At 46.7% G+C, this 27,960-nt stretch overlaps 1 protein-coding gene across 2 annotated transcripts; it reads left to right on the top strand.

The window, feature by feature from the left end:
• The first annotated feature begins 269 nt into the window (after positions 1-269).
• Positions 270-27,868, top strand: POGZ (pogo transposable element derived with ZNF domain). 2 transcript variants are annotated; one of them, XM_088537318.1, is made up of 18 exons: positions 270-485; positions 8,541-8,665; positions 15,148-15,323; positions 15,889-15,997; positions 16,915-17,208; positions 17,967-18,170; positions 18,946-19,055; positions 19,253-19,587; positions 20,389-20,543; positions 21,087-21,187; positions 21,577-21,723; positions 22,637-22,771; positions 23,272-23,441; positions 24,070-24,210; positions 24,832-24,891; positions 25,181-25,293; positions 26,107-26,131; positions 26,245-27,868. In XM_088537318.1, exons 2-18 carry the CDS (start codon positions 8,542-8,544, stop codon positions 27,803-27,805), a joined length of 3,960 nt encoding a protein of 1,319 aa, XP_088393444.1. In that variant the 5' UTR covers positions 270-485; position 8,541; the 3' UTR covers positions 27,806-27,868. The 2 variants fall into 2 exon arrangements, with proteins under 2 accessions (XP_088393444.1, XP_088393445.1); XM_088537319.1 differs by having other exon boundaries at positions 271-485; positions 16,915-17,094.
• The last annotated feature ends 92 nt before the right edge of the window (positions 27,869-27,960 follow it).

Here is a 27,960-nt window from a genome sequence, read left to right on the forward strand (position 1 = left end):
GCGCGCGCGCGCCCCGCCGCCCCGGCCGGCCGGCAGGAAGTGACGTCACCGTATCCCTCCGCCGGCCAGGTCCGCTTTTTGTGTGCGCGCGGCGCCGTCTCGCGTGTGTCAGGCCGCGGGGTTTCTTTCTTTTCCCTCCCTTCTGACCGTAGCGGGGAGGAAGGGTGGGGGAAGCGGGGAGCCGCCCCCTCCGGAAAAAGAAATATATCTTATACACGGGAGAAAAAAAAAAAAAAAGCCCCAAAACCAAAACAAACAGCAACAAAAAAAGCCCCGAGCCTTCCTCCTCAGCACCATCCTCACCGGGGAAAGGGGAGGGGGGGGGCGGGCGGCGGAGCTGATGCCACCCGCCCCCGCCCGCCGCTCGCTTCGCGCTGAGCGCGGCGCCGCGCGGGGGGGCGCGTGCGTGGCCCTTTAAGAGCGTGCGCGAGCCGCCGGGCCCGCGGAGGAGGCGGCGGCGGCAGCGGCAGGAGCGAGCGAGGAAGGTGAGTTGGCGCCGGCCCCGTTATACCGGGGGGAGGCGGGCGCGAGGGGCGGCCGGCGACCGTTGGAACCGGTTCGAACCGCCGGGGGAGGCAGGGCGGGCGGGGGTGGGGGAGGCGCGCGCCGTACACAAAGCGAGACGCCGGCGGCGGGAGGGAGGGGGAGGAGCCGCCGCGGCGGCGGCGCCCGCTGCGCGCCGGGAGCGGCGGGAGGCGGAGAGATCCGCAGCTCCCCCGCTTTATTATGGCGGGGGGGAAGCGCCCGACCCCGCGGCGGCCCCGCCGGGATGGCGGCGTCTCCCCCCCGCCGGCTCGGTGCCGGGTGGGCGGCCATGTTGGGCACGGGGATTATTTTTCTCTCTTCTCGTCTCGGCGGCCACAATAAGGCTGAGGCGGAGGGCCCGGGGGCCGCTTCGCGAACGGCTCCCCCGCTCCTCCCGGCGCGGATGGTCTCCGGGCGCTGCCTGTGAGGGGAGCCCCGCTTGGCCCAACGACCCTCCCTCCCGCTCCGGAGCTGCCACCCGCTGTCCCCCCGGTGTCCCCGGTCCTCTCCTCAGGACACGGCAGGTGCCGCTGCGTGGGGCTGGACCCCCTGCCCACGGGCCCGGCTTCTCTAGGCTGTGAGTTACTCCTTCCCCTTGTCCCAGGGGACAAGCATCTTCCCAAGCACATCGGCTTCGAAGTGTGAGCAGAGGGGAAGCGTTTTTCTTCTCTTTTTGTTTATTTATATATTTACTCGGTGTGTGTGAGGCTGCAGGCCCTCGTGCCCTTACACTGGTGTCTCGGGTTCTTGCTGCCCGTGACTGGCCCTCGTGGGGCCACCGTGACAGCGTGGGACAGCGCCGGGCCACGGAGCCACCTCCACGGGCTGCTCCTCTCCCTCTGCAGAAAGCTTGTTTCCCTGACAGGCTGCGTGGAAAACACCCACGAGCTGCTTCCTCGGGCTCTGGGTATTTAAAATCAGCTATTTGGTGTCATCAACCTGTCTCCTTCCTCTTGTGTAGCCTGCACTGTGGTCCTGCTCCTCCTGGTACCTGGGAGCAGTAGCCTGCTGCCCCTAGAGCATCCTTCCCCGGGCAGTGCCAGGACGTGAAACGCGTGGAGATGTGGGAGCGGCGGGAATCCTGCTGCCCGCGAAGCCTTGCGGAAAGCGCGCGGCACATGGCAACACGCACAGCTTTATTTTTATTAACTTGGCAGCAGTTGTGGCTGTCGCCGAGACGCCAAATGGGGCACGAGCGAGTGATGGGAAGCGAGGGTAGAGGAAGGGGGAATGTGTTGCTGCTTTTAGGAAACACTTTGCAGGGATATATGAAGTGTGCATCATGCCTTCCCTAGACCTCAGTGTCTCGGTCTAGCTTGAAGTGGTTACAGATGTTAAAATTTCTTTGAATGTAAGGCTTAGCTTGCTGTATACACGTTATTTAAAAACACTGCAGAATTATTAAAATACATGAGGTTGTCCAGCAGATCATCCCAAGGAACTTCTTCTCCCTTGCCACTTAAAGCTCTGCCTGTGGGTTCTGCAAGTGTTACTTGCAGTTCCTCCTGTGTTTATGGATATATGTGGTTACATTGTTAGTGTGTATGATACCCACAGCTGCTGGGGTCCTGTCACAGGACCCAGAACTGCCCCCATGGAAGCGATGGGGGCTGCTCGCAGGTAGCACCAGGGTCACAAGAGATGCCAGACAGTCTGTAAAGACAAATATCAAAAGCAGGATGATTTTTTCTTCTCTTGTTCCTGCAGTTCAAGCTTCACAGCAGATAGTAATCATCATAATTGGGTGTGTAACAGTAATACATTTTAATTAGCAGGCATTGCACACTTCAAAGCCTTTAATAAGACATGTAAGACTGCAGATGATAGTATCCATAGAGAGTTTAATATGTCTTTTAAAACAATTTGACTAGCTCGCGAAGTCAAGTCAACCACATCAGTCAACAACAGAAAATTTACCTTGGCCTGAAGGGTGTAACTGTTCCTCCCTGGCATTCAACCGGCGCAGCTCTTCTCACCTGCCCTCTTCCATTGGAGATGAAGAGCCATATAAACAACCATCATAATCCAATATATATTTCACCAGTTAGATTGCATCAGTGTTAGACTGTACTGGTTATTAAAGCCACTGAAGAGCATTACAGTCTGTCTTGACAGCAGAAGCCTTTACCATGGGACTGATTTGCACAAAGCGTAGCCTCACCAGGCTGCTTGGTTCTTAAAAAGTTAAGTTGCTTCCCTGGCCTTTCAGTGTATTTTATCAAAACCAAGAAAAGAAACAAGACAGCGGCTCTGTTGAGCTTGCACATTCATGAAAAGAAGACACAGTAGAGAGAAGATGGAGTTCTGAAGGATATTTTGGATAAGAGAAGATGATTTATGTATTATTTTCCCTGTTAGGATGCAGGGAAACATCTCCTTAAGCTTGTTTGTATGTCTTTTTTAAAGACATTCTGTTCTCTGGCTTCCTAGTACCAACTCTGTCCAAAATTGGTATAAAACACTGGTGAAAAAGGTCCGTTGACTTCAGTGGAAGCTTCGTGTGAGGAGTCACCCTGGCCCTAAAAGCCCTAAAATTGAAATTCATGAGCCACAGACTTTTGGAAACGGAAGTCCCATCTCTAAAGTGCGTTCCAGGCCTACCTGCATTTCTTCAATATTGATCTAGTCCCTCATGACTAATAGTCAACTGTGAGTCGGTTCCCCATGGAGTCAATTAAGACTTTTGTCTTAAAAAAAAAAATATACTGTCACGTCCATGTGATGTGCTGATACCTGGTTGGATTCTGACTGCACTTTTGCTTGTTTTTATACGGCAGATTCCCATGAAGAGGCACTTCTAGCTGTGTTTGTGAATAAAGCTTTAAATTAGCATTTGTGAAGGATGGGTGGAATCTGTTGATGAGAATAACTTAATTAGCAACTGGTCAGTGTGAGAGAATTTGTTTTGTTTCATCTTGAGTCCATATCTATCTGTAAGAAGGCAAAATAACTAATGCCTCAGCTAGGGAGCTGCAGATTCCTGGGCCCTTCAGTGCTCACATGAAACTCTGCCTTTCATGTGAGCAAGACACTGACATTCCTCACGTTTTTCCACTAGCAAAGTGGCTACTCTGCAAGGAACATGGCTTAGTAGAGAGAAAGTTGTGAAATTTGGGTATGATATTCTCTATCCCTCCTGGTTTTTCGTGTCTTCAAACAAAATCCATCTTTGTTTCTCAAGTCACCTGCCTGGTGGTTTACATGCTTATTTCTGACCTGCTATGACATGGTTTAGACTGATTGTGTTGCAGGTGATTTCGCCCAGTAGGCAGAAATTGGGCCACCAGCAGTGCCCTGACAAGTGCTGATTTATTTATATATATTTTCTTAATTAAAAGCTTAGAAAATTAAGCTTAAACAGCAATAGCATGATGTGAATTTTGAAGAACACTGGGAACAACTCATTAATCCAAAGTCCCCTTTTAACAAGAAGCGTGTGTGTGTATATAAGCACACACAGCATATGTATGTCATAGCTTGTTTGCTTTGTGTCAGATAGTATCAAGCTGTGAATAAAACCGTAAATATATAACCACACAGCTCGGATCACGTCAGCGAGGCACAGCTGCCTTCTCTGCAGCTGCCATGCGAAAGCTGCAATCCACAGGTGCTTTGGATAATAGAAAACATTTGGGACCTGATTTGCTGCAAATGAGTTAAAATTGGTCTTACAGAAACTTTGCTTACCACCTCATTTTGGTGAAGAACTTGGGTTAAATAAGTATTTTATTTATTGACGTATTTTTGAAGCTTGGAAGGACCGGTGATATTTTAACCAAAGTGTGTTGTCCTTTCTAGCTGTTTATTCATTTTCTCTTGAGACAATACTGGCAGTCTGCAGGGATTGTATCTGTCTAACTACATGGAAGTTGTTCACTGGTAAATAAATACTGCAATTTTGGTAAATAAATACTGGACCAGGCTTCGGTTACAGTTATAAGGGAGCTGGGTAGGAGTTTTTGCAGTGATACATAGAAGGAAAGAAAAAATGTCCTCGTTTCTCATTAGTTGATCTGTCTAGTTGTATGCCAAAAAGGAGAGAAAAAAAAGTCTTTATTAGCTGTATATCACAAAAATAGATTGGCTCCCAATCTCCCCAATGGTTTTATCCCATTTTCAGCTAGAGGGGGAAGAAAACCCCTTTCACCCCCCTTTATTTCCTGTGATATCTCTAGCACGGTTTGTAATTTGGGGCAATTTTTTTGGCATCCATTTTTTCAACCAAGCATCTGCCAACTATGTGCTGCAATGCTAAATGTAGAGTATTTATCAGTGGGATTAATCACTTTATTGAGCAAAGGCTTCTTACATACAAAAATATTCCAGATCAAAGCTTTGAAAAACAAAGCTGTTACATTATAGAAGAGAGAAGACATTTTCTTAGTTCACTTGATACGAACAGATGAAATGCTATGCGCATAATGCGAGTTAGTGTCAAAAGAAGCTTGTAGCTACAGTCTCTTTAGCATTTTGTCTTTGCATCCCTTGAATAGTTATGAGGTGTTGAATAATATATTTTTACAATGTGTGCAAAGATTTCCTCTGTAGCTTAACCTTCCCCTGTAGACATATGGGTATGTTTTAATTAATAGATCGGGTTATTTATCCCAGCTATTTATAGGCTGTCCATCACTATAGTATTAAGGCGCTGTTACTTGTTGGGCATGAAGTAATATGATTCCAGACAAATAGTTACTGTTCTGGCGTCACCGTTCCGCTGGCTGAGAGCAGCTTTGTCCTAGAAGCTTTACATAGATTTATTTTTCTGGATGTTTCTGTGAGGAATGACTATAGAAAAGCAGGAACATGTCATTACGGAGCAGTTCTGATGGGCATCCCTTCAAGCTCCTCATCCGAGTTCTTGGTTGGTTTTGTTAAGGTCATGTAATTATATAAAAAAGAAATTGCACTGACAGGCAGAGAAAATAATATTTAAGACTCTTGGTGGGCTTTTCTGTTGTTTGTATGTGTTTGTTTTTGTTTCTTTTCCCAAAAAGCAGTTCTCCAGCATGACCCTATATTGCAGAGCCTCATTTCTCGGAATCTGTTGCCATATCATCTGTCACCCAATTTTATTTATTATTTCAATGGGTGAGTTTTGGAGTCTGTGTTAACCAAGTGAACAAGGGCTGGATATCTCGAGTTTTATTTCTGACTAAGCCACCCACTTCTAGCAGACTATTAGGCAAGTTGTTTAATTTCACCAGACTCAATTTCCCATCTTTAAGATGAAGTTAATAATATATATATAAAATAATATATATATTATATGTATATTTAGTGCAGGCTTTATGTAAATAAATAAGCTAGTAATGTCTTTGAAGTATAGAATGAGTGCTATGAAAAATGTGATTGTTTCTTACAAAAGAATTAAAAAGAAACCCCAGGAAAATAACTCGTAGACGAGCTCCTTCTCCGTGGTTGTGAAGATGGAGGTTTCCTTCACAGCTTCTTGCTTAGCTTTGTGAAGGCCCAGGTTTAATCCATTTCAATGGAATATTAAAGCCTAAGGTAATACACTTGGTTAACTGTATATTAGAATTATTAATGTGTGTTATAATTTTTGTATACTAATATAATTTTATTTGATGAGTAAGAGATTGGCCAATTGATTTTAAAAAAAGTTTATTTCTACTCCTCCTTATGGGTGACAAAGAATTTTCTTTACTAAGCAGAGCAGTTCTAGGCAGCTATTTGTGAAAAGTTGAATGGAAGTGTTTAAACAATTATTGCTTTCTACAGTATTGACGAGCAGGGGTTTGGATATATTTGGTGGGGCTCATTTGGCCTGAGTGATATTGATATTCATTAGTAATGAATGACTCGGAGGAGTCCTTCAATGCAGGCTGCCTTCCCAATATTACACGTTGCATTTCTTGCAGCTCGGTCTGTTTGCAGAGGCATCCAGAGGTAGAAATTTCCTGTCTTTTTTGGAAAGTCTGGTGCAGTTTTTTATTCCTAGAGGTTTTTCTGATGTCTAACATGGAATCTTCTGCTCTTCAATTTGAGTCTTGTTTCCAGTTCAGATGTGGAGAACAGATCTTTTCCTTCCACTTTGCAGCAGTCTTTTATCCATCCGAAGGTGGTTATTATGCTTCAGCAATCCCTTCTGCAGATTAAACAATTCCAGGTGTTTCCATCTTTTCTGGAAGATCACGTTTTCCAGACCTGGCTATTTTAGTAGCTCCCTCCTGCCCTCTGCGCTTGGTCTGTGTCTCTTCGTGTTGCTCTCGAGGCACCGTCGCGGCGTGGAAAGCAAATTCTGATCATTGGCAATGAGACAACGTCCCCTTGTTTGCCTGGACCCTCCACGAAGAGCAGAGCAGAGGGCTGGGGAGACCATGGGAGAAGGAAGGTCATCTAAAACCACCCCAAAACGGTGTGTTGAGGGTTAAAAGATGATTGGAAAGGACTCGAAGCATTGAGCGAAGAAATCATCTTTGCATCCGTGTTCAGAGAGATGGATTTCTTCATTCCCTGTAAATTAACAGGAATCTTAATCAGCACCATAAATGTAAAAGCAAAAAACGGTGAGGCATGGGCATAGCTCTATTAAAAGTGTATTGCAAATTGGCAGTGTGTGAATAGAGGCAAAGCAGCCTCGTGAAAAGACCTACTATTTTATATCTTTATAGAAGCTCACAGACGTATTTGCAGTCACATATAGTTGCATATAGACAATATATAGTTGCATGCAGAAGTTTTTCAGTTTCAGCAGTTCAAAGCATTTCTGTGTTTTGGCCTTCTGGTCAACACTGTTGTCTGTGGCTATTAAAAACACAGATTGGCTGAAAATGAATTTGGTTATTTTCTTGCTTCTGCTTTGTCATAAGCTGGTTATTTTGGCCGGTTTGCCTTGGAACATTTCTCATCGGATTTCATGGCTGTCATAGGGTGGGAGAGATGACAAAATGCAATAGTAACGGTCTCTTCTGCCTCCAGAATGTAAGCAAGAAGAGCAAAATCCCTCCTAAGTGTGGTAATTCCTACTCACTTACAATACAGAGCTTGTCCAGCCCTCGGTCCTTTCTAGGGTTTCTGTAGTCATTGGAAAGAATTGTTTTGGTTGGTTTGTCTGTTTTTTGCTATTTTTCCATGTGGGACATGAGGGAATTCAGATTTTGTGGTGTTTTATTGTAATTCCTAGTTTCCTAGTAAAAAAGCAGTGGAGCTTTTGGAGCTACTAGTGTTAGTTAAGGGCTCCTAAGTGTTTTATTGAGCAGAATTAAAACTTTGCATAGGCACCATCAATAGCCAAATCCCTTTGCAATTGAACAACGCACAAAAAGTTCTTGAAGTGGTTTCCTTGGCTTGACGGTTTGAGTGTGGTTGGAAACGTGTGTTTATTGATTAGATATCAGCAATGGTGATGAAAGCAGCTTTTTTGGAGACCTTTGATTCTCCTGTCCCCTGAGGTGTCTTGCACGGCACTTGACACTAGGGAAAACTGTTGTGAAAGGGCTCTAGAAACCTGCAGGAGACGAAATGCGTGTGGGTTTGGTTGGAGGGGAGGTCTCAGCTCGCACATTTGTGTGCACATTTGCTACTCATCTAAACTTGAATTTTTAATCTGTTTGTCACATGCGTGTTGGCAGTAGAATATCCCAAACCAAAGATGGAGCAAAAACATAATTCTTCCTTCTTTCACCCTGGTTTTATTTATGGTTACGGGGCAGTGACTTCTAATTTCAGGCTATTAGGTCTGGCTTTTTTGGGAGAGGAATAAAAGCTGAAATGATAAGGCAAAAACAAGGATTTGGCAGGTGGGAACCTCACAGATCCTTCTCTGAAAGGGAAACACAACTGATTAAGTTAGAATGTGGAGTCACCTCTATAACCTGAGGAATAAATAGGAACTTGAAAATACACAGCTCTTTCCTCCCCGCCGGGAATATTGGGAAATACAAACGTGCTGGAATTATAAAAATAATTCTAATGAGAGTTTTGTTGCCTGGCAAAGCACTTTTATTCTCTTTTCTTTCCTCCAGTAAAAGGTTTTTCTTTTCCCTCTGCAGGATGGCAGATACAGACCTTTTTATGGAATGTGAGGAGGAGGAGCTGGAGCCATGGCAGAAAATCAGCGATGTGATTGAAGATTCCGTTGTCGAGGATTATAATTCAGTTGATAAAACTGCTACGGGTAATTAAGTATTTCAGTCTAGAATTATTCAACTTATGGCGGTTATATTTAAAGGAAACTGCAGTGATTGCTTATATCCTCTCCAGTAAACTTATTTGAAACAACAACAAAAAAACCCTGATAACGAATAATTTAACAAGTTGTGATCTCTGTATTTCGCTAGGCATCCTGCTAACAGGAAGGCCTAAGAAGCCCTGACTAAGTAAGGATATAAAAGTGTGGAGTTTGTTTGTTTTTGACTGTTGGTTTCAGTTGGTATCGATGCGGTGAGTTGGGGTGTTGTGTTACATAGCAGGAACATTTAAAATTCAAGAGTAAATGAAGCCTGATCTATAATCAGGAATACCAGACTGCCCTATCCCTTTGATTCTTCCCCAGTACTTGAGTTGGTGTGTGGGGAAGAAAGAGAATTCATATCCTAGTTGCACGTGTGGGTGAAGTAGACTGGCATATTTAATAAATTAGGCTTTCGTTTAGTGATTTGAGTTGCTTTTTCCTGGCTATTTGCTCAAGACCAAGCAAAGCATCAGTTTAATATCTGGAATAGAGAAGAGATCTTGTAGGCCCAGGGATAACACTAGTGTTTCAGTGTCTCTCTCGTGTGTTGATGGTGGCAATCCTAAATTTCAAGGATTGTGAAGCACTCCGCCAGCATTCTTGCTGATCAGTGGTTTTAAACCCTTAGCAGTAGCTGTTCTGCACATCTGGTTGTAAATGAAGGGTCTCTGTGGAAGTCTTCAACATTTGGAACTTAAAAAAAGAAAGATAAATGGAGGGGAGTAGAATTTGGCTGTTTCTACTTAGGGAAGGATACTCTTGCTGTTGGCATGTGATTAGGAGGAGCTGTATGGTATATAGGCATGCTGCTCTGGTATCTGTACAAGCAAATGGTGCTCAGTTTATCTTTTTCACTGAAGACTTTGCACTTTTCTAGCAGTTTCAGCGAGTCTGCAGCCTGTTTCTGCCCCTGCCAGTCATGGCCCACGTGTCCATGGGCAGGAATCTCTCTGCAGCCAGCTCAGTCGGCAGCGGTGGGTCTCCAAATAGTGCAAGGCTCCAAAGGCTCTCGTGACACTGTTTGTGAATAACAGCAGGGAGCAGGAACACCCTGTGATCACCCTGTTGTGCTGCGAGCGTGTGAGTTTGCACAAGCTGAACAGAAGCGTCCCAGTATTTGGATGGGAGCCCTGCAAAACTTGCAGGGGCTACAGGCAATAGCAGTTAGTTTCCAATAATACCCTGGATTTCATTTTGAGCAGAACAAAACCATCACTGGAGGTATTGCATTTAGAGAGGATTTAAAATCGAGGTCCTGGCCATGGTCATAGTGGGGGACATGGGGTTTTGGAAGAGTAAAACTGTCAAACTGGTGCTTTGGCCAAATTCCAAGGTGAATAACTGGCTCCAGTTTGCCTGGCCCTTTTTGCTATTGCTTCTTTTCAGAGATAGCACGCACTATCTCTGAATAACTTATTTAATACACTGGAATATGAAATATTTTAGGCTCCTTTAGGATGAAGAAGCTATACAAGTATGTTTGCAAAACTAATTAAAAAGTTTCCACATATCATTTTTAATATAACTTAATCAGAAACACAGATAACGAAAAGGTTATTTTTACATTATTGGAAATGATGATGCATTTGTGGAAAATATCTTAAAAATGTCTTCAAGTGTATTGCAGCCATTGCTACGTAATACACCTGTTATTATAGGGTTTGTAGAATTTCTTACTTTGGCCAGAAAACAATGCTTAGATTTCTGAAAAAATCTGAAAATTCCCGAGATGTGTATTGATGTCCTTTGGAAGGCAGTGGGACATTCCCAGCCTCCAAACAAGGTTACTTTGGGAATACACAGGATTTGTGACTTCCGACGCCCTTCTCCTTTTGGAGTAGCTGCATTTGTTAAGCCCCTGCCATCCTGCACGACATAACTGGGACTTGCAGGGGAATCCTTCCTGGCTTTTTGCCAGCGAGGATTTTGAGTGGCAAAATGCCACGGGGACATCTGTCACCTCTCGGTCCCTGCTGGCCCCGTAGCGGAGGGTCAGATCCCGGTTTCAGTTGTGACTATGTGGAACGCTCGTGCCATGAGCAGTGTCTGCAGGCAGCCCAGCTTGCAGCAAGCCGGTTTTTATGCTCGTGGCTGTCATCTTGCATTTTGTTTTACATTAATTAAAAAGGCTTCCAAGTTAAGGCTGTAAAAGACCCGTTAAATCTATCCGTGTCTCAGTGTAAGATTTTGGGTTTTCCCCTCTAGGGTATAATGCACCGTGTGCCAGCCTGCAGGCCTCAAATTTATCCTTTCCTTAAACAACAGCATCCCTGTAGGTAAATACTGAGCCTTAAAGCTAATTACCTGTTCGTTAACAAACCACGTGCCTGAATTTCCCGTGTGGGTGTTGTGCTCCGTAATGTTGAAATACACAAAACACCAGCTCCCCTCTGCATGAAGAGCGTAGTGGAACGGCTCTAAATGAGCTGCCATCCCAAAATCCAGAAATCACATTTCAAAGCTAAAGATGGGAGTATCTTCTAGCTTATCTTCCACTTTTATTTATTTATTTATTTTGTGTGTGTGTGTGTGTGTGTGTGTGTGTGTTGAAAATGTAGAAATTCTACAAGGAAATGCTCTGCTTAAACCTTGCATGTGACAAATGCCTAACGGTGTGTTAAGTCGGTAGTTAAGTCAGTTTAGGTTAGGAAATGAGAATTTGTGTGTTAATTCCTGCCCGTGTCACCGTGCTGGGTTGCTTGCGCCGTGTGCCTGTCCTGTCGTCCCTTCTGTCCCCTGCGTTGATGCCGTTTGCTTTTCCTCTCTGGCCCTCGCTGTACGTGTGTGCGCTGAGCGGACCTGGCTGCCGGAGCAGCAGCTTCCCGGAGCTTTGCTCCCTGTTTCCCCGTGGTGACGGATCCGTCCCGGAGCGCTGTGCCTGCCGTGCTTCCTGAGCTGGATTCAGGGTGCTTGGAAGCCACCTGAAGTTGACAAAAGGCTCCTCAGATGCTCAGAAGGGTCTGTCACTAGCCCCAGTATCCAGCTGATACCCGAATCCCCTGCCATTAAAGCATTAGGGATGTGTCCCCACATTGCTCCTTTGTGCCTCCCCGCTGTGATAAAGGCTGTTCTGAGACAACAGTCAGCGAAGAAGCGAGCCCTCAACCCAGTTTACTGCCCGCTCTCTCTAAGCCTGGGATCTGCTGATGCTCAGTTACTGATTTCCAGGTCCAAACGCATCGTAACCTTAAATCACAACATGCCGACATCAGTCCTAACTGTTCAGCACTGATTCTGGTGTTGATTTCCTCGGTGGTAGGAGCTGTGCCGCCGATGGCCTCTCTAGTAGCCAGGTGTGCTCTGCTTTGAGGTTCCTATCTCAGCACCTCTGTTTTCCACCCCGCTGGACCTAGCGCTGGCGTCCTCCTCTTGGCAGGGTCAGCAGTGAAGTTCACATCATCTTCATGGGCGTCTGGAGCATCAAGTTAAAGAAGTCTTGCTGGCTGAGACCTTGCTATGCGTAGCTGAGAGAGAGGGTAAGGAAACTCCTCTTCACATGCCTACACTGTCCCTTCCTGGTAGCATATTAGAAGTCAAGGAGGAGTTCCAGAGTGTAGGGAGAGGCCTAGGATCCACAAGGATCATCTTTTTCCCAGACTAAGTGCTCAGACCTGCTTCAGGAAGCTTCATCAACTGCAATTAGGTCTAAATTGCTCTCCTCAAAGAAGTAAACTGGGCAGCTTCCAGCGAGCTGCTTGGAAGAGTCATACACTTGAGAGGCAGGAGGAGGAAAGAGAAGAAGGTGACTTGTTCTTTTGCAGCAGCTGATTTGTGCCATGGTCTCCTCGTTCTCCCTAGATGAAATAGTGAATCTGTGCGCATCTGTCTTGTCTGGTGAGTTAAGTGTTCCAGGACCTGTGGAAACCTCACAAATCTTCTTGGAAGCAATCTAAGAGAAGCTCTTGGCCATGCAACACCCGGAGGCTTATCGGTGTCGCTAACGAAGGTCTACCAAAGGCTGAAAAAATCTTTGGGCTTGCAATTGTGCCCATCCTGGCCACCCTGCAAAGAGCCTGCGGTTTCTGGTAAGGACTTGGAGTATTTGGATATGCTTCTGCTGTTGTGTTGTCTAGTAATGATAGCATTGCAGGAGATGAACGTGGCAGGGACCTGCCAAGCACGCAGGGAGAGAAAAGAATCGAAAGTCGTTGGAGTGACTTGACCAGAAGATCTTTGCCAGCTGGTCTCTGTCTTAGAATGGACTTAAAGCCAATGTCATCCCTTGTTTAAGGGTGCAAACCCACCCAGTTGGTTTGTAAGCTCCCAAGGAGCCCGAAGGAGATGGAAACCAGACTGTCACGTCCTACCTGAGGCTTCGCGGCGGCCTCTGTACTACCCGTGAGGTCCTTGTAGCTTCAGTCTTCGTGTTATCCCGTGGGAGCTCCAGGGCGGCGAAGGACTCATCCGCAGTCACAGACCTGCAGCGTTTGGCAAGGTCTCCATTCCTTGAAAGACTTGGCCCTGACCATGTGCTCTTTGCCAGCCAAATAACACCCTGGTGCCGCTGAAGAGGAGAAAATGATCTGCTAATGTCCTGCATTTGGGCCTTTCTCAGATGCTGGGTGGGATGCAAATATTCCGAACCTCATACAACTGTCCAAAGGTCGATCGTTCTCTCTGTCTCTTTTTTCCCCTCTCCTCCCAGCTGCACTGTCTCTTCTCTTTGATAATCATCTTCCTGCTTTCAGGAATGCTGAAGGGATCACATCTAACTCGTTAAGTCGATTTGTCCCTTGTTTCTCCTCACCCTTCCATCCTTTCCCTGTATAAACCCACAAAGGCCACGTGTCCCCTCTCCCCTGGAGAGCTGCAGGAGACGTCCTCACAGTTCAGGCATAGCAGGGCCATATTCCTTATTTTTGGCCCTAAAGAAGAAAATGATCCAAGATGACCATCTGCCTTCATGACAGCACAACGTTTCCATCCTCTGCCTCAGTTTGAGGCTGTGTTGGCTGATGGATATTTGTTTTTCATGCTCTGAAAGCGGCAACCGATGTCTCGTCTTTCCACCAGCGCCCCTGAAAAGCTAGACAAGATGTGGGCCAAGCAGTTGTGTGGTTTGGATCTGGACATTTTGACATATTCTTCCATCACCCTACAGCTCCTGCCTAATCCAATCTTCATGAAAATACTTGGATCGTGTACCCTGAGGACTGCCAGGCACATCCAGACTGTTCGTGTAAAGAATATTCTGTTAAAAGAAGCTGTTTGCCTCTGGTCGGAACATTTTGCCTTACAGCATGAGTTCTTTCCTGGACTTGCACAGTTGCATGAAATTTCATCCATCTCGTGCTTAAAACCATACGTGTGCTGCGAAAAAAAAAATAGGGAATATGTGGATAAAACATCCTGGGGTCCTTGTAGGACAAGTAGCTGTTGTGGCCTTGCTGGTTTTGGGCCACCACACCAGTGTTGATTGTGTTTTGTGACCGGTGCAGTAGGATTTCTCATGTCAGGATTCTGCCTTTCTCGGCACAGACCTCTCCATAATGTTAAGGAATGGCTAGAAGAGGAGCCTTTAGGGACTTGTCAACACGACTGCATGAAATACTTCTTTATTTGGGTGCTGTTGATGGCATTTGGTTGGAGAATCTCTATTGATATGCATTGATATCTGTGTAGGTAAGATATTGAGATATATAAATAATTCATTTTTCCCTCCTGTGGTACTTAGGAGAAGGAACACATTTCATATGTGTTGATCACTTCCTATCATGAGCTCCTGGCGTTTTTTTAGACCAGACTCATGTTATCTGTAGCAGACATTTGGGAAATGAAGAGCTAGCAGGGGAAAAAATAAAATTTGGGGTAAATTGCTTTGTAGGTAGCACAAGGAATAAGACTGATTTATTTATTTTCTGGGTGCCAGTCGATGGAGATGGGAGGAGAGGGGCAGTTCTTTGGTGTCCGGTTTGTTCCCTTGCTCCGTACAAGCGGCGCAGGCGGGTGCGCGACGCGGGAGCCGCGTGGGGCCACGGAGCGTCGCGTCCCAGAGGGCTCGGGCCGCCCCGTCTGCAAGGAGAGGCTCTGGAATAGGAGCATCCAGTGGAAATCCGGCCATCCGAGGTGGCGGCGCCAGCATCAGGGCTCTACACGACAACGTGACCACGGGGAGTGAGGCAGCTGCTGATTTCAGCAGGCAGCGGTTGAGTTCTCCCTTTATAGTCAATGGGAGTAGGAAAAGAGACAAAAAGTGTTTTTAGCAGCTTCAGGTGTGTTCAAAGGGCATGTGGGAGCAGGAATATCCAAGCTCTGAGGTTGCTCAACACCTAGTTCCTCGGCGCCTTGAAAATCCTTGTCTAAATAAGGATATAAAAACAATATATAGAAGAGTTGGATATTGTCAAAAAATATTTCTATAGCGAGAGGAAAGTGCAGTTTTTAAACTGACAGAGGTGACTGTTGTCTTTCTGCCTGTCTCGCAGGTGGCAATCCGCTTGTGCAGCAGGGCGCACAGCCGCTCATCCTCACGCAGAACCCGTCCTCCGGCCTGGGCGCGATGGTGACGCAGCCGGTGCTGCGGCCCGTGCAGGTCATGCAGAACGCCAACCACGTGACGACGGCGCCCGTGAGCAGCCAGCCCATCTTCATCACCACCCAGGTGAGCAGCCCTGCGGGCACCTGTTGTCCATGGAAATCATAGGATCACGGAATGCTGAAGGTTGGAAGGGACCTCTAGGGATCATCCAGTGCAGCCCCCTGCACACGCAGGGTCACCTAGAGCACGTGGCACAGGGCTGCGGCCAAGCGGGTTTGAAGATCTCCAGAGAAGGAGACTCCACAACCTCTCTGGGCAGCCTGTTCCAGGGCTCTGGCACCCTCACTGGGAAGGGATTTTTCCTGAAGTTCCTGGGGAACTTTTGGTGCTTCCGTTTGGGGCCGTTTCCTCTAGTTGTGTCGGTGGCCACCAGTGCAAAGAGGCCGCCCCATCCTCCTCACGGCCTCCCTTGAGGTACTTCTAGACACTGCTCAGGTCCCCTCTCAGCCTTCTCTTCTCCAGCTGAACAGGCCCAGCTCCCTCAGCCTCTCCTCACAGGGCAGATGCCCAAGAAGGGATTCCTGCAAGAAAAAATTTACCCCTTGGGCAAATTGATCTATCTTGGTGTAGAAAGCTCAGACCTGGAGGTGTTTGATGTGTTGATGGTAACTGTCCTGTTTGAATGCAGGGATTTCCTGTGAGGAACGTGCGGCCTGTGCAAAACACCGTGAATCAAGTTGGAATCGTTCTGAATGTGCAGCAAGGTCAAACAGTCAGACCCATTACCCTAGTCCCAGGTAAGGGCAGAAGCTAATGAAAGCTGCATTTCTGTTATATGTCTTTTTAGACTAGCAAAAATCAAGTCTGTGTTTGAAGTCCGTATTTCAGCTGCGTATCTGGTAGTGCTGAAGATGAGGATTTTCCATTTCTGTAATAATTGGGCTTTCCTGTGTCCGTGGTACCGATTCTGTGAGTTATTTTACAGCGGGGAGTGAGCCCTTTGACTGTAGCCTTGAGGTGCTTTGCAGAGTAGGGGACCTCCACCTGGATGGAATATCTGCCTCAGAGTTCCATATAATCCAGCCACTTCAAAAGCCATGTAACTTGCCTCCAAAATCCCAGACTATGACAAGCTCCTAACAACTCTCCCTTCTCTTCCAAATTTCCCCAAGCCATGTCACTTCCTGCCTGTAAACCAAACTTCACCCCGAGGAGTATTTTTTTTAATGTGAACTTCTCATAGCAGATCCTGTCATGCTCCATTGGCAAGGTTAGAAACCCATATGTCACTGGATAGTTTCTTCATAATAAAGCAACCATGAATAGGGATCAAGTCACCTTTCACTCTCCCCAAACTGAATTTTCAAAGCCTCACATCACAAGCTTTAATATCTGCCCATAGGTTCACCCTTTTTCTGTCATAAAAGGCCATGAGCTTCCATTAGAGACTAGGACTGTGAGACCTATGAAGTTTGTCAGGATTTAAAGTTCATAAATTACTTGTACCTGAAAGTTTCACCTAACAATCACTGTTTTTGCATCCTTGTTCAATTTTATTCCACTTGGGAAGGGAAATTAAGGTGTTGAACTTCTATAGCTTCCACTGAAGATCCTGGGAGTTTTAGAAGCTCAACAGTGATGGAAAATAGGCTGCACTCAGAACTTTCTGAGCACAGAATGAAGTTTGATTATTTGATCTACTTTGTTTTTGAAGCCCCAGGTACCCAGTTTGTTAAACCAACAGTTGGCGTTCCCCAAGTGTTCTCTCAAATGGCCCAGGTGAGACCAGGTACAACCATGCCGGTCCGACCCACCACCACCACTTTCACTACAGTCATTCCGGCCACGCTTACCATCAGGAGCACTGTACCACAGTCCCAGGCACAACAGCAAAGTAAGTCCACTCCCAGCACCTCCACAACTCCTACTGCATCGCAGCCAACAACACTTGGACAGTTAACTGTGCAGCAGCCAGGGCAGTCCAGTCAAGCTACTAACCCCAAATTAGGTAAGATTTGCCATGGAAAAGTCAGGGGACCCAAGTGGCTGTCACTGTCTCGAATCTGAGCGTCAAGCATATGGCTTAGCAGCTAGAATGCAGAAGTTGAGTCAGAACTCCTAGGTTCTATTTTTTGCCTCTGCGACTGACTCACCCTTCATTTCTCTTACCAATATGGAAAAAATGAAAATAATTCTGCCATAGTGTCCAGTTTGGTATGAAAACTAATTAAATTCTGCTTTGCATAATGCTCCGAGATCACCGATCAGAAGTCCCCCAAGTGCAGCGTACTGTTTATTGATGCCCTGTATTTTTTTTGCAAGCTAAAGCTCAATAGATGATGAACACAAGCAGAAACTAACCATTTTACTTACGTTGGTTGAATTCATGAGTCAAAGGATTGCTCAGGAATAGTGACAAACAATTTAGAAAAGGTACTTCACACAACAAGCAGTCAGGGTATTTTAAGCTTTAAGTGCTCATAGTCATATATGACTGCATTTAGAAACTAAACCTTTTGTGGCCGTTAATATCCTGTGTCGTGGGACATGGCTCATACCTTAGCGTGCAACCAGCAGGGTAGGGAGATGTTCTTTGCCACTCTCGCCAGCCCTCAGGTCACTGGATATCCAAATTGGTGGCTTAATTGTCATCTCGGAGGCGTCGAGGGCAGAGCGGGAGCTGCGCTGGCCGGGGCGGGTCTCGCACAGGGCGTCGCATCCCGCTCCTCCCTGAGTCATTCCTCCCTCTTTTCCCTCTCTTGGCAGTGAGCATCGCCAGCTTTGTGACCGTCAAGAGACCTGGCGTCACTGGTGAGAACAGCAACGAGGTTGCTAAGCTGGTGAATACCCTCAACACGATTCCTTCCTTAGGCCAGAGTCCTGGCCCGCTTGTGGTTTCCAACAGCAGCCCTGTGCATGGCTCCCAGAGACTGAGTGTTTCAGAGTCTTCATCATCTTCATCATTAAAAGGTATGGTCTGGAGCAGCTATTTTATAACTTGATTGATTCTGCCGAGAATCTGGCATTATATAGGTGTCCAAACACTTATTTTCTGGAGTGAAAAAATGCTAGCTTATAACTATGGAGATTTCATACTAGGGATGAACACTTAGAGCTGTGCTGTTAGTCTCTGCATACTTACTATACGTTTTATCTAGTGACTGTGTTTTGTTTGTGAATCTTCTATTATTTTGCATTCAAAATTATTGCTGCTCATCCTGTTATCGTGGAAATTATCTACACACACCAGAGACACTCAACACAAGGAGGCAAGAGGATAAGATCTTTGCTTCTCTTCTTTCAAAGAAAGAACCACCTTAAAGTGGTTAGAACCACTTAAGAACCACCTAAAGTTCAGGAGTGCTAAAGTTGTTTTCAGGTGCTTTTTGTATCATCCAGATTCTGGTTTTCTACTTGCTGCTGGAGATGAAGATGAGGCATAAACTGGCGAATGAGGAGAGGAAACCAAGGAATTAATGGAAGAAAAAGGGGAGAGCAGTTGAGCTGATTTTCCTATTTTAAAATTAGTTTTGAGACACTCCTGTTATTCTAGCTAATGAGGGTGTTTCTCATCATACAGATCACAAGGAGTTTGCATACTTTATTTTCTATGCCTCTTCTTCCAGACTGGTTAGTACTTAAAGCACAACTCTAGAGACTGAAGTATCCCTAAAAGACCACTTAGCATCAAGAAGAAGAGTAAGGGTTCTTTTTATTACCATTTGTTTTGTTTTTCCTGTTACAGTCAGCTCATCTCCTGTTCCCACCTTTGATTTGCAAGACGGTGGCAGGAAGGTCTGCCCGAGGTGCAATGCCCAGTTTCGAGTCACTGAAGCTTTAAGAGGACATATGTGTGTAAGTAACTGTTTTAAGAGCAGTTAGTTCCTAATTGCTCGTGATTGTGGAGTGCAAAGACTTGTTCTTCTCCCTAGATCAGGGACTTCTGTTAAAGGGGAAAGCGAGAGGCAAATTTTGCACTGTTTACCCTTAATGGTATCTATAGTTCTTCCTAGATTCGGTTTGATGTTCCGCGTGGCTTCTCTTTCTTTCAGTACTGCTGCCCTGAAATGGTTGAATTCCTCAAGAAAGGAAAATCTCTAGATTCAGAACCAAATATTCAATCTGCAAAGCCACCCTCACCAGAAAAAAACACAGCTGTTGCTTCACCACCCTCTTCTACTCCTATTCCTGCACTATCCCCCCCTGCTAAAGCTCCAGAGCCAAATGAAAGCGTGGTGGACTCGTCCCAAAGCAAGCTCATCATGTTAGTGGATGATTTCTACTACGGCAGAGATGGTGGCAAAGTGAATCAGCTCCTGAACTTCCCCAAGGTTCCCACTTCCTTCAGGTGTCCGCACTGCACCAAGAGGCTGAAGAACAACATACGGTAAGAGGAATGATGTGCCACAATCTGCAGTGTTCTGAATGCCTCTAATCTCCAGAAGTTAAAATGAGTTATGAGCATCAGTCTGTCAAGCCCTGCAGCTCCCATGCAGTAGGTTAAGCCCAGAACTGAAGCAGAAAAAAGTGAGATGAGTTGTCTGTTCTCTCACAGTTGAGTCAGGGGAAAAACTTGTTGGAAGGTTGCATGGTTAGAATACTCTTCAGCAGAGATGTTTCATTGACTTGTCATTAGTCTTAAAATGATAAGGAATTTTATTTCCCATGAAGAACTGCTCTCCTTATCTTTATTCAAAACGGTTTCAAAAGAGGGAGCTGATGAGAAGATTTTTTTGTAAAAACAAAAACAGAGTGTATTCTTCCCAGCGAGCCACTATATTCCTCTACTGAAGTAACTGGAATAGTGATTTTTTTTTTTCCTTCCTTTTAAGTTGGAATGCTTTATCATGGTGAGTAGCATTCCTTGTTAGGATCAGAAGTGCTCAAAATCAACTATTGCAACTCCTGCACTGCCAGATCTCTTCTCTAGCTCCTTCTGAAAAGCAGGAGGTCTCTGGATAGGGGGAGATTTTTGTTTGGTTTTGGTAGGAAGAGAAGGGAGAAACTGCCTATAAAGCTGTTTGGAACTACAATAAAGCTAAAATAACTTTATGTTAAGTCTTTTGTGCGAATAAAAGTAATGCTAATACGGGTTAAAGATTCGGGTGTAGTGCTCATGAGGCTGTCAGCCTTACAGACACCCACATTTGGGGTTTATGCTCACACACTTTCTATTCACCTCTGCAAGGTTTATGAACCACATGAAGCACCATGTGGAGCTAGACCAGCAGAATGGAGAAGTGGACGTCCACACCATCTGTCAGCATTGCTACAGGCAGTTTTCCACTCCCTTCCAGCTACAGTGTCATTTAGAGAACGTCCACAGTCCCTATGAATCAACAAGTAAGTTTGTTGTTGTTGTTTGCTTAGGTTTAAGGAGGTTCTGTCTTGTTTTAAGTCTTTGGAGAAAGGACACGTCTGTCCTGCCTTGCTGCTGTAGTGCACTTGTTTTGTAGGCCAGTACAAAAATCCATCTATACTATATTTGTTCAGGCTAATTTTAATTGTCAAAATATTTTAAAGAACAAACTCGGTAGTAACTCTTTGGTCAACTTGCCCGTTAAAAAATCTGTGCTTTAAAATCACTTGTGCTTGCCTCACCAGGACATTTTGCTACTTATTTTCTTAAATAAAATGGTGGGTGGAACTTTTTCTGCCTTTTAGAAACCTCTTAGAATATGTTCTTTTGTGTAGTCAATTCAAAGGGTTGAGAACCAGTAATGTTTTGTTTTTTTTGTTTGTTTGTTTTGCTTTTATAAAGGGACTGTATTTTCAAAGCAACTTATTCCAACTTCTGGCATATGTTTTAACTTCTTTCTTTTTGTAGCATACGTTTTTAACTCTTATCCCCCCAGATTGTTACTTGGCTTTTCCTTTCTCTTGCAGCAAAGTGCAAGATTTGTGAATGGGCGTTTGAGAGTGAACCCATGTTCCTACAGCACATGAAGGACACGCACAAGCCTGGGGAGATGCCCTATGTTTGTCAGGTACTGACATGGTTTCAGGAACTGGACTTCATAAATTCATAGAGGAATTTCCTGAGAGGAAATCCGTCACTTTCCAGCAAAGCCTGGGGCTCATCGTGGTCCAAATAATAGACTTAGCCCTGCCATGTTCCCTCCACCCCGGGGCACGATCACTTATTTTTGTATGAGCTGTGTCAGTGCTGTGGGTTTTGTGCAGACCATTTTGAGTGCGTGCTGCTTGTTTGGTGTGTTACAGTTGTAACAAGCTGGCAAGTTCTTGGCCCTTAGTTCTTAGATGCCATTGATAATATCTTGAGCATCAGGACGCTGCCGTGGAGACCTCAGCATTGCAGTAGTAGCTGTGGGAGATGTCTGTGCACCTTCCTGCTCATGGTCTGTCCTCTGCATAGGTCTGTCAGTACCGTTCATCCCTCTACTCCGAAGTGGACAGCCATTTCCGAATGATCCACGAGGACACTCGGCACCTGCTCTGCCCTTACTGTCTCAAGGTCTTTAAGAATGGCAATGCCTTCCAGCAGCATTTCATGAGGCATCAGGTACTGCGACGCAGCCCGGGCGCGCGTGGCCGCTTCTTGCTGCCGAAGCTGCTTCACTTTCCCCAAAGCCTGGGTGGATTTTTATGAACACAGTTAAACATGTGCTGGGGGAAGGGGGCAGCTTGGCTGAAAGAAGGTTTTACATAAATGCCGTATTCACTCCATAACAAATGCAATTTCCATGCTCTCCTTCCAGACTTTTCATAGGGATTGGGCTAAAGAAAGGAAGCATTGCCCCTTCCCCCGCCTCCGCTGGGGAGTAGCACAGATTATTGTTACTTAGCACAAAAACAACATGTTTTGCTGGACTGTGTTCACTTCATGTGATGATTAACCAATAGTGGGCTCTGTGTTCCTTTGGGATTTAAAATTTTAATCTCCAGAAAATAAATTATGCTGCGTGCACACAAATAAATGCATTTTTGTAGCTCAGCAGTCTGTTTCCATGTATGTTGCCTGTACGGACAACATATTTTGTGTGGGTGCTGCTGAAGGCTTTCAGGACACAGACATGGAGCACTCCTAACAAGTGCCACTTTGCCCTTAAAGTCCTTCAGTGACTTCCAGAAGAAACTTCTGGGTTGCTGCCCCACACGCTGCTCTCCTTGTTTGCCTTCCTTGGGCTTAAACGGGCAGGACTTGGTCCAGGGACCTTCTTGGCCTTGGTGTCTCTGCAGGGCAAATGAAGAAGCCAGGGGGATGTGGTGGTGGGAGCACATTCCCCACTGGAAGGGCCACGGGCTAGTGGTGTAACTTTGTACTTGCTTTCAGATATTTTTCTGATGGTTATGAAGCTGCAATGCATTTAGTTTCAAGAGGGGAGAGTAATTTTGTTTTGTTTTTTAACACCCTCTCCCAACCTGTTTTGTTGAGTTCTGTCTTTCTAAAATGAGCTCTGTTTCGTTTGCTTTAGAAGAAGAGTGTTTATCACTGCAACAAGTGCAGGCTGCAGTTCCTATTTGCCAAGGACAAAATCGAACACAAGCTGCAGCACCACAAAACGTTCCGAAAGCCCAAGCAGCTAGAAGGGTTGAAACCTGGAACCAAGGTGAGAAATCCAAGATAACAGTGATCCTCCTCAGCTTCCTTGGGGAATATCTGCGTCTGTATCCATGTGTATCCACTAAAACTTCTAGCAGCTTTTACTGCTGCAAACCCAATTGCAGCATTTGCCTCTCTTCAAATCCATAATCATTGGGACAAGGTGACACTTTGTTTACTGCCCTTGTGGTTTATGTTTAGTTCGTTGGTCTCTTCATGGAAATGATGAGCCAGGGAGCCTGGAGCTGAAAGTGGTACATGGGGGAGATTTAAACTCCCTGAAGTAGGATATCTACAAGTGAAGGCATCTGAACTAGCTAGTTTGACTTTCTCTAGTCATTAGGGGAAAAAAAGGACACTTTGGGGCTTAGGTTATGTCTTGTACAGCCCTTGGAGATGATGAACTGGGGGCTGAGCCTCTTGGTGACTGTTTCAGGGGAGGAGGCTGAGTGGGTGGATGGGTTTTCCCTTGTGCTGAGAGCTCTTGTCCGTGTCTGCTCGTTGCAGGTTACAATCAGGGCGTCGAGGGGACAGCCACGGTCAGTGCCACTATCCAACGACATGGCCCAGGGCACGGGGCAGGAGGCTGCTCCGCTGGCGTCTTCGACAGATCCCCAGCCCATCTTCCTGTACCCACCCGTGCAGAGGAACGTGCAGAAGAGAGCGGTCAAGAAAATGTCAGAGCTTGTTGCTAAGTTCAAAATTTTAATTGTTTAGAAAATGCAATTTGTTCTCTTTCTGCCTCCTTCCCATCCTTTCCTCTGTCTCTCTGTACCTCTCTCCTTTTATTTATTTATTTTGTATTTTTAATGTCACAGTGCTGAGGAATTTGCTCCTTGGCTCTGGACAAGTTCACCAGTTAACCAAGAAATCCTTTTGTCAGGAGAATTTAACTTGACACAAAAACAGGATTAAGTCATGTTATGAAAACCCTCGAGGTGAAATTCTGAAATATAGTATACAGAGCATTTTTATAGGAAGAATGGAATCTGCTTAAGGGTTTTCTGCCTGCTGTGTGTTTCAGCACCTTGTCTTAATCTTTCTTTAATCACGGTCCAGAGGCCATTCTTACACTTAAATTAAGTATTCCTGGCTACAAAGTGGGGAATGTTAAGTCTGACACTGGCTGTCCTAGGTAGATAGGGTTGAAGATGGGACCAGTTCAGCTGCAGACTCTTCTGGGAGCTTTTAGGTGGTGCTAAATTCTTGTCTGTGCACTAATGATGGTGGCAGCTGAGAAGATGCCCTGATGGCAATGTCCCCTCTTGTTCAGCCCCTGATGGCAATGTCCCCTCTTGTCTCCAGGAGCGTCCTGGGGAGGCAGACCTGCCTGGAGTGCAGCTTCGAAATTCCCGACTTCCCAAACCACTTTCCCACCTACGTCCACTGCTCGCTGTGTCGTTACAGCACTTGCTGCTCCAGAGCCTACGCCAACCACATGATCAAGTACGTCGCAAAAATGTTTCTTTGGACACTCTAGCAGAAATTCCTCCTTTTTTGAACGGGGTAGTATCCCTATGTCCTGCCCTACAGAAAAAGGGGTATCATGAAACTCCAGCTGTCCGCAAGGGGCTTCCTGCAAGTAAGACTCTCCCTAGACACGTGGCATTTTTACCAGCAGGTGACAACTTCCAAAGGGGTTTAGGAAAACAGTGCAAGAGCTGCAAGCCTCGTTACTGCTGCTGTAGCAGCTAGGGATGCACATGCCTCATGCTGCAGCCGAGGACTGGCTCTTCCAGTGCCTCCAGGATCTTGCAGAGTTTTCCTCTTGGATTAAAACCAATTCTGCCGGCCTTTTTACAAGCCTGTGGTCTATACAGGGCCACGTGTAGAACAGGGTGGCAAAAGAGCTGCTTCAAAATCTGGGCATTTTGAATCCATAGCAAGTTGTTCCATTTGGATACAGGTCTTTCACTTCCTTGAAAGCAAAATTGGCAAACAATATTAAAACAGGGATTGGGATTATCTGAGTGGATGTGCTGTATTTTGCATGTGTTTATATCTTTTTAAATATGCAGACTAAATCTGACATTTATCCTTTTTTTTTTGTCTTGTCTTGTCTTGCAGCAATCATGTTCCTCGGAAGAGTCCTAAATACTTGGCTTTGTTTAAAAACTATACTGCCTGGTAATGGAAAACTTGTCATCTTAATTACCTGGGAATCTAATGTGCATTTTTTTCCAAATCTCATGATTTGCTTCTTAAGAATATGCTCTTTGATTTTTCAACATATATTGAATTAAGAGCAATGTATTACCTGAGATTCCATTGCCTTCATGTGGGAGTTTGTTGCTTAAGGGAAGGGGCACTGCCTGTATACACTGGAGGGTGAATTTTTTCTGGTTGTTGGTGGGGGATATACATATTTTCCTATATGATACTTATGCTAAACTCTCTTCTTTCTTCTCTTTTCCAGCGGTGTGAAGCTGTCCTGCTCCTCCTGCCTCTTTGTGACATCGGAAGGTGACGCAATGGCAAAACACCTGGTCTTCAATCCGTCGCATGAGTTTAGTAACATTATTTTCCGAGGTAGGAGTTTGAAAAGGAGAAAAAAAAATGCAATAATCTGAAATCTAGGATTAGGGCAGGACATAATACATCCATTCATAGACACAAAATCAAATACTTTAAAGTGAAGCATTTGGCTGTGAGGTTGCTGAACACTGAGTGTTATAAAACATAGTGCTATGGGTGTTCTGTAAGTGCCTGAATGTGTCTTAATTGTTATGGAGATTAGAGAGTTTAGCTCTAAATGACACTAGCTCTGGAGTTCAGTGTCACTAGTAACTACAGTCCCCTGAGATCTTCCCAGGGACAGACAACGCAGAGGTGTCAGGGAGCTCCTCTGTTCTGCTGAGACATCATTGTACCCCCATGACACCAAGGGGCCTTTGGAAAATGGCCTAAATGGGACATCCCAGCCCTTCTTGTGAGTTATGGCCCTTTGCCAACCTCTGGGGCACGGCCAGGCGTGAGCTTTCCTATCTGGACTCTGTGATTCCAAAGCATGGGGAGTTTTGCTGCTTGGCTCTGCTCATTGCTGCTTAGCGCTGCTCTGCCCTGCTGAGTTTTCTGTGCTAGTTGCAGATTTGGCTTCACTGAAGTGCAGGGTCCTCTGTGGAAGGCGGTGGGGTTGGAGCGGGCGGATGAATATCCGTTATTTTTGCAGCATATTGGGATACTTTGCAGAACAGGCAATATAGAGATACTGATGCTCATCTCTCTAAGATGACTTTTTTTCTTTGTTTGTGCTTTTTGTTTGTTTGCTAAGCTCCCAATCTCTCTCTTTCTCTTTCTCTCTCTCTCTTTTTTTTTTTTTTCTCTCTCCTTTCTCTTTAACAGGGCCTACTTGGATTTCACATTCCAGGTAAACTATTTGTAAACGTTGGTCTGCCATCACCTGTTTACTTTTTTTATTTTTTCTCCCCCGTTTTGTCTCCTGGGTTTATTCAAGCTGCTTCTGTTCTCCCTCTCTTTAAGGCACGCCCAGCCCCAGGACAAAAGCACCAGGAACCCCTGTCCCACCTTCTCCCCCAGCAAAGCTGCTACGGCCAAGACCAAGTCCACGTTGGCTGCCAAGGACGACCCGGAGCCCGAGGTGGCTCCGGCTGCCTCCGCCGGGCCGCTGGCCTGCCCGGAGGAGGAGGAGGGCTTGGATATCGCCGCCCCCGAGGACGAGGGGCCGGGCCGGGAGCCGGAGGCGGCGGGCAGGAGGGAGCAGCTCTCGGTGAAGAAGCTGCGCGTGGTGCTGTTCGCCCTGTGCTGCAGCACGGAGCAGGCGGCCGAGCACTTCCGAAACCCGCCGCGGCGGATCAGGCGCTGGCTGCGGCGCTTCCAGGCCTTCCAGGAGGAAAACTTGGCGTCCCTGTCGGAGGGCAAGTACCTCAGTTTGGAGGCGGAGGAGAAGCTGGCGGAGTGGGTGCTCACTCAGAGGGAGCAGCAGCTGCCTGTGAACGAGGAGACTCTGTTCCAGAAAGCGACCAAGATCGGGCGCTCCCTCGACGGCGGCTTCAAGATCTCCTACGAGTGGGCGGTGAGGTTCATGCTGCGGCACCACCTGAGCACGCACGCGCGCCGCGCCGTGGCGCACCCGCTGCCCAAGGGCGTCGAGGAGAGCGCCGGCTGCTTCATCGAGTTCGTGCAGCGGCAGATCCACACCCAGGACCTGCCCCTCTCCATGATCGCGGCCATCGACGAGATCTCCCTCTTCCTGGACGTGGAGGTGCTGTGCAGCGACGACCGCAAGGAGAACGCGCTGCAGACGGTGGGCACGGGCGAGCCCTGGTGCGACGTGGTGCTCACCATCCTCGCCGACGGCAGCGTCCTCCCCACGCTCGTCTTCTACAGGGGCCGCGTGCAGCAGCCTGCCAACGTGCCGGAATCCATCGTGTTGGAAGCCAAGGAAAGTGGCTACAGCGACGACGAAATCATGGAGCTGTGGTCGTCCCGCGTGTGGCAGAAGCACACGGAGTGTCAGAACAGCAAGGGCATGTTAGTGCTGGATTGCCACCGAACGCACCTCTCGGAGGAGGTTCTGGCTTTGCTGAGCGCGGCCAGCACGCTGCCAGCCGTGGTCCCCGCCGGCTGCAGCTCCAAAATCCAACCCCTGGATGTTTGTATAAAGCGGACTGTGAAAAACTTCTTGCACAAAAAGTGGAAAGAGCAAGCCAAGGAGATGGCGGACTCCACGTGCGACTCGGACATCCTCCTGCAGCTGGTCCTGTGCTGGCTGGCCGAGGTGCTGGAGGTCATTGGTGAGTGCCCGGAGCTGGTGCAGCAGTCCTTCCTGGTGGCCAGCGTGCTGCCCGGGCCGGACGGCACGGCCAACTCGCCCGCGCGCAACGCGGACATGCAGGAGGAGCTGGTGGCCTCCCTGGAGGAGCAGCTGAAGCTGAGCGAGGAGCCGGCGGCGCCGCGGGGCCGCAGCCCGGCCGAGCCGCCCGCCGACCCCGACGTCCTGCAGCAGCTCTTCGAAGGGGAGAGCGAGACTGAGTCCTTCTACGGCTTCGAAGACGCCGACTTGGATCTGATGGAAATCTGAGCACTGACCTGCAATTTGGGATCCGGAAAGGGTTATTTTTTAAATAAATGTTGGATGAGACCATTACACTTCCCTGTGGATTTGTGGGTTTAGGAAATTCGTAGGCGATCACTCAGATAAATAGCCATTTATGCTGTTCATTTATAAGTTTTGTG

Source organism: Tinamus guttatus, unplaced genomic scaffold (genome assembly GCF_059628265.1).
Source record: "Tinamus guttatus ecotype Peru unplaced genomic scaffold, ASM5962826v1 Tinamus_guttatus_pri_ptg000744l, whole genome shotgun sequence".
Classification (NCBI taxonomy): domain Eukaryota; kingdom Metazoa; phylum Chordata; class Aves; order Tinamiformes; family Tinamidae; genus Tinamus; species Tinamus guttatus.

Coding starts and splice junctions, on each gene's coding strand:
- POGZ (XM_088537318.1), top strand. CDS start 8,542: ATGGCAGATACAGACCTTTTTATGGAATGTGAGGAGGAGGAGCTGGAG. Junction 21,188..21,576: donor AGATGCCCTATGTTTGTCAG/GTACTGACATGG, acceptor TCCTCTGCATAG/GTCTGTCAGTACCGTTCATC. Junction 21,724..22,636: donor AGCATTTCATGAGGCATCAG/GTACTGCGACGC, acceptor CGTTTGCTTTAG/AAGAAGAGTGTTTATCACTG.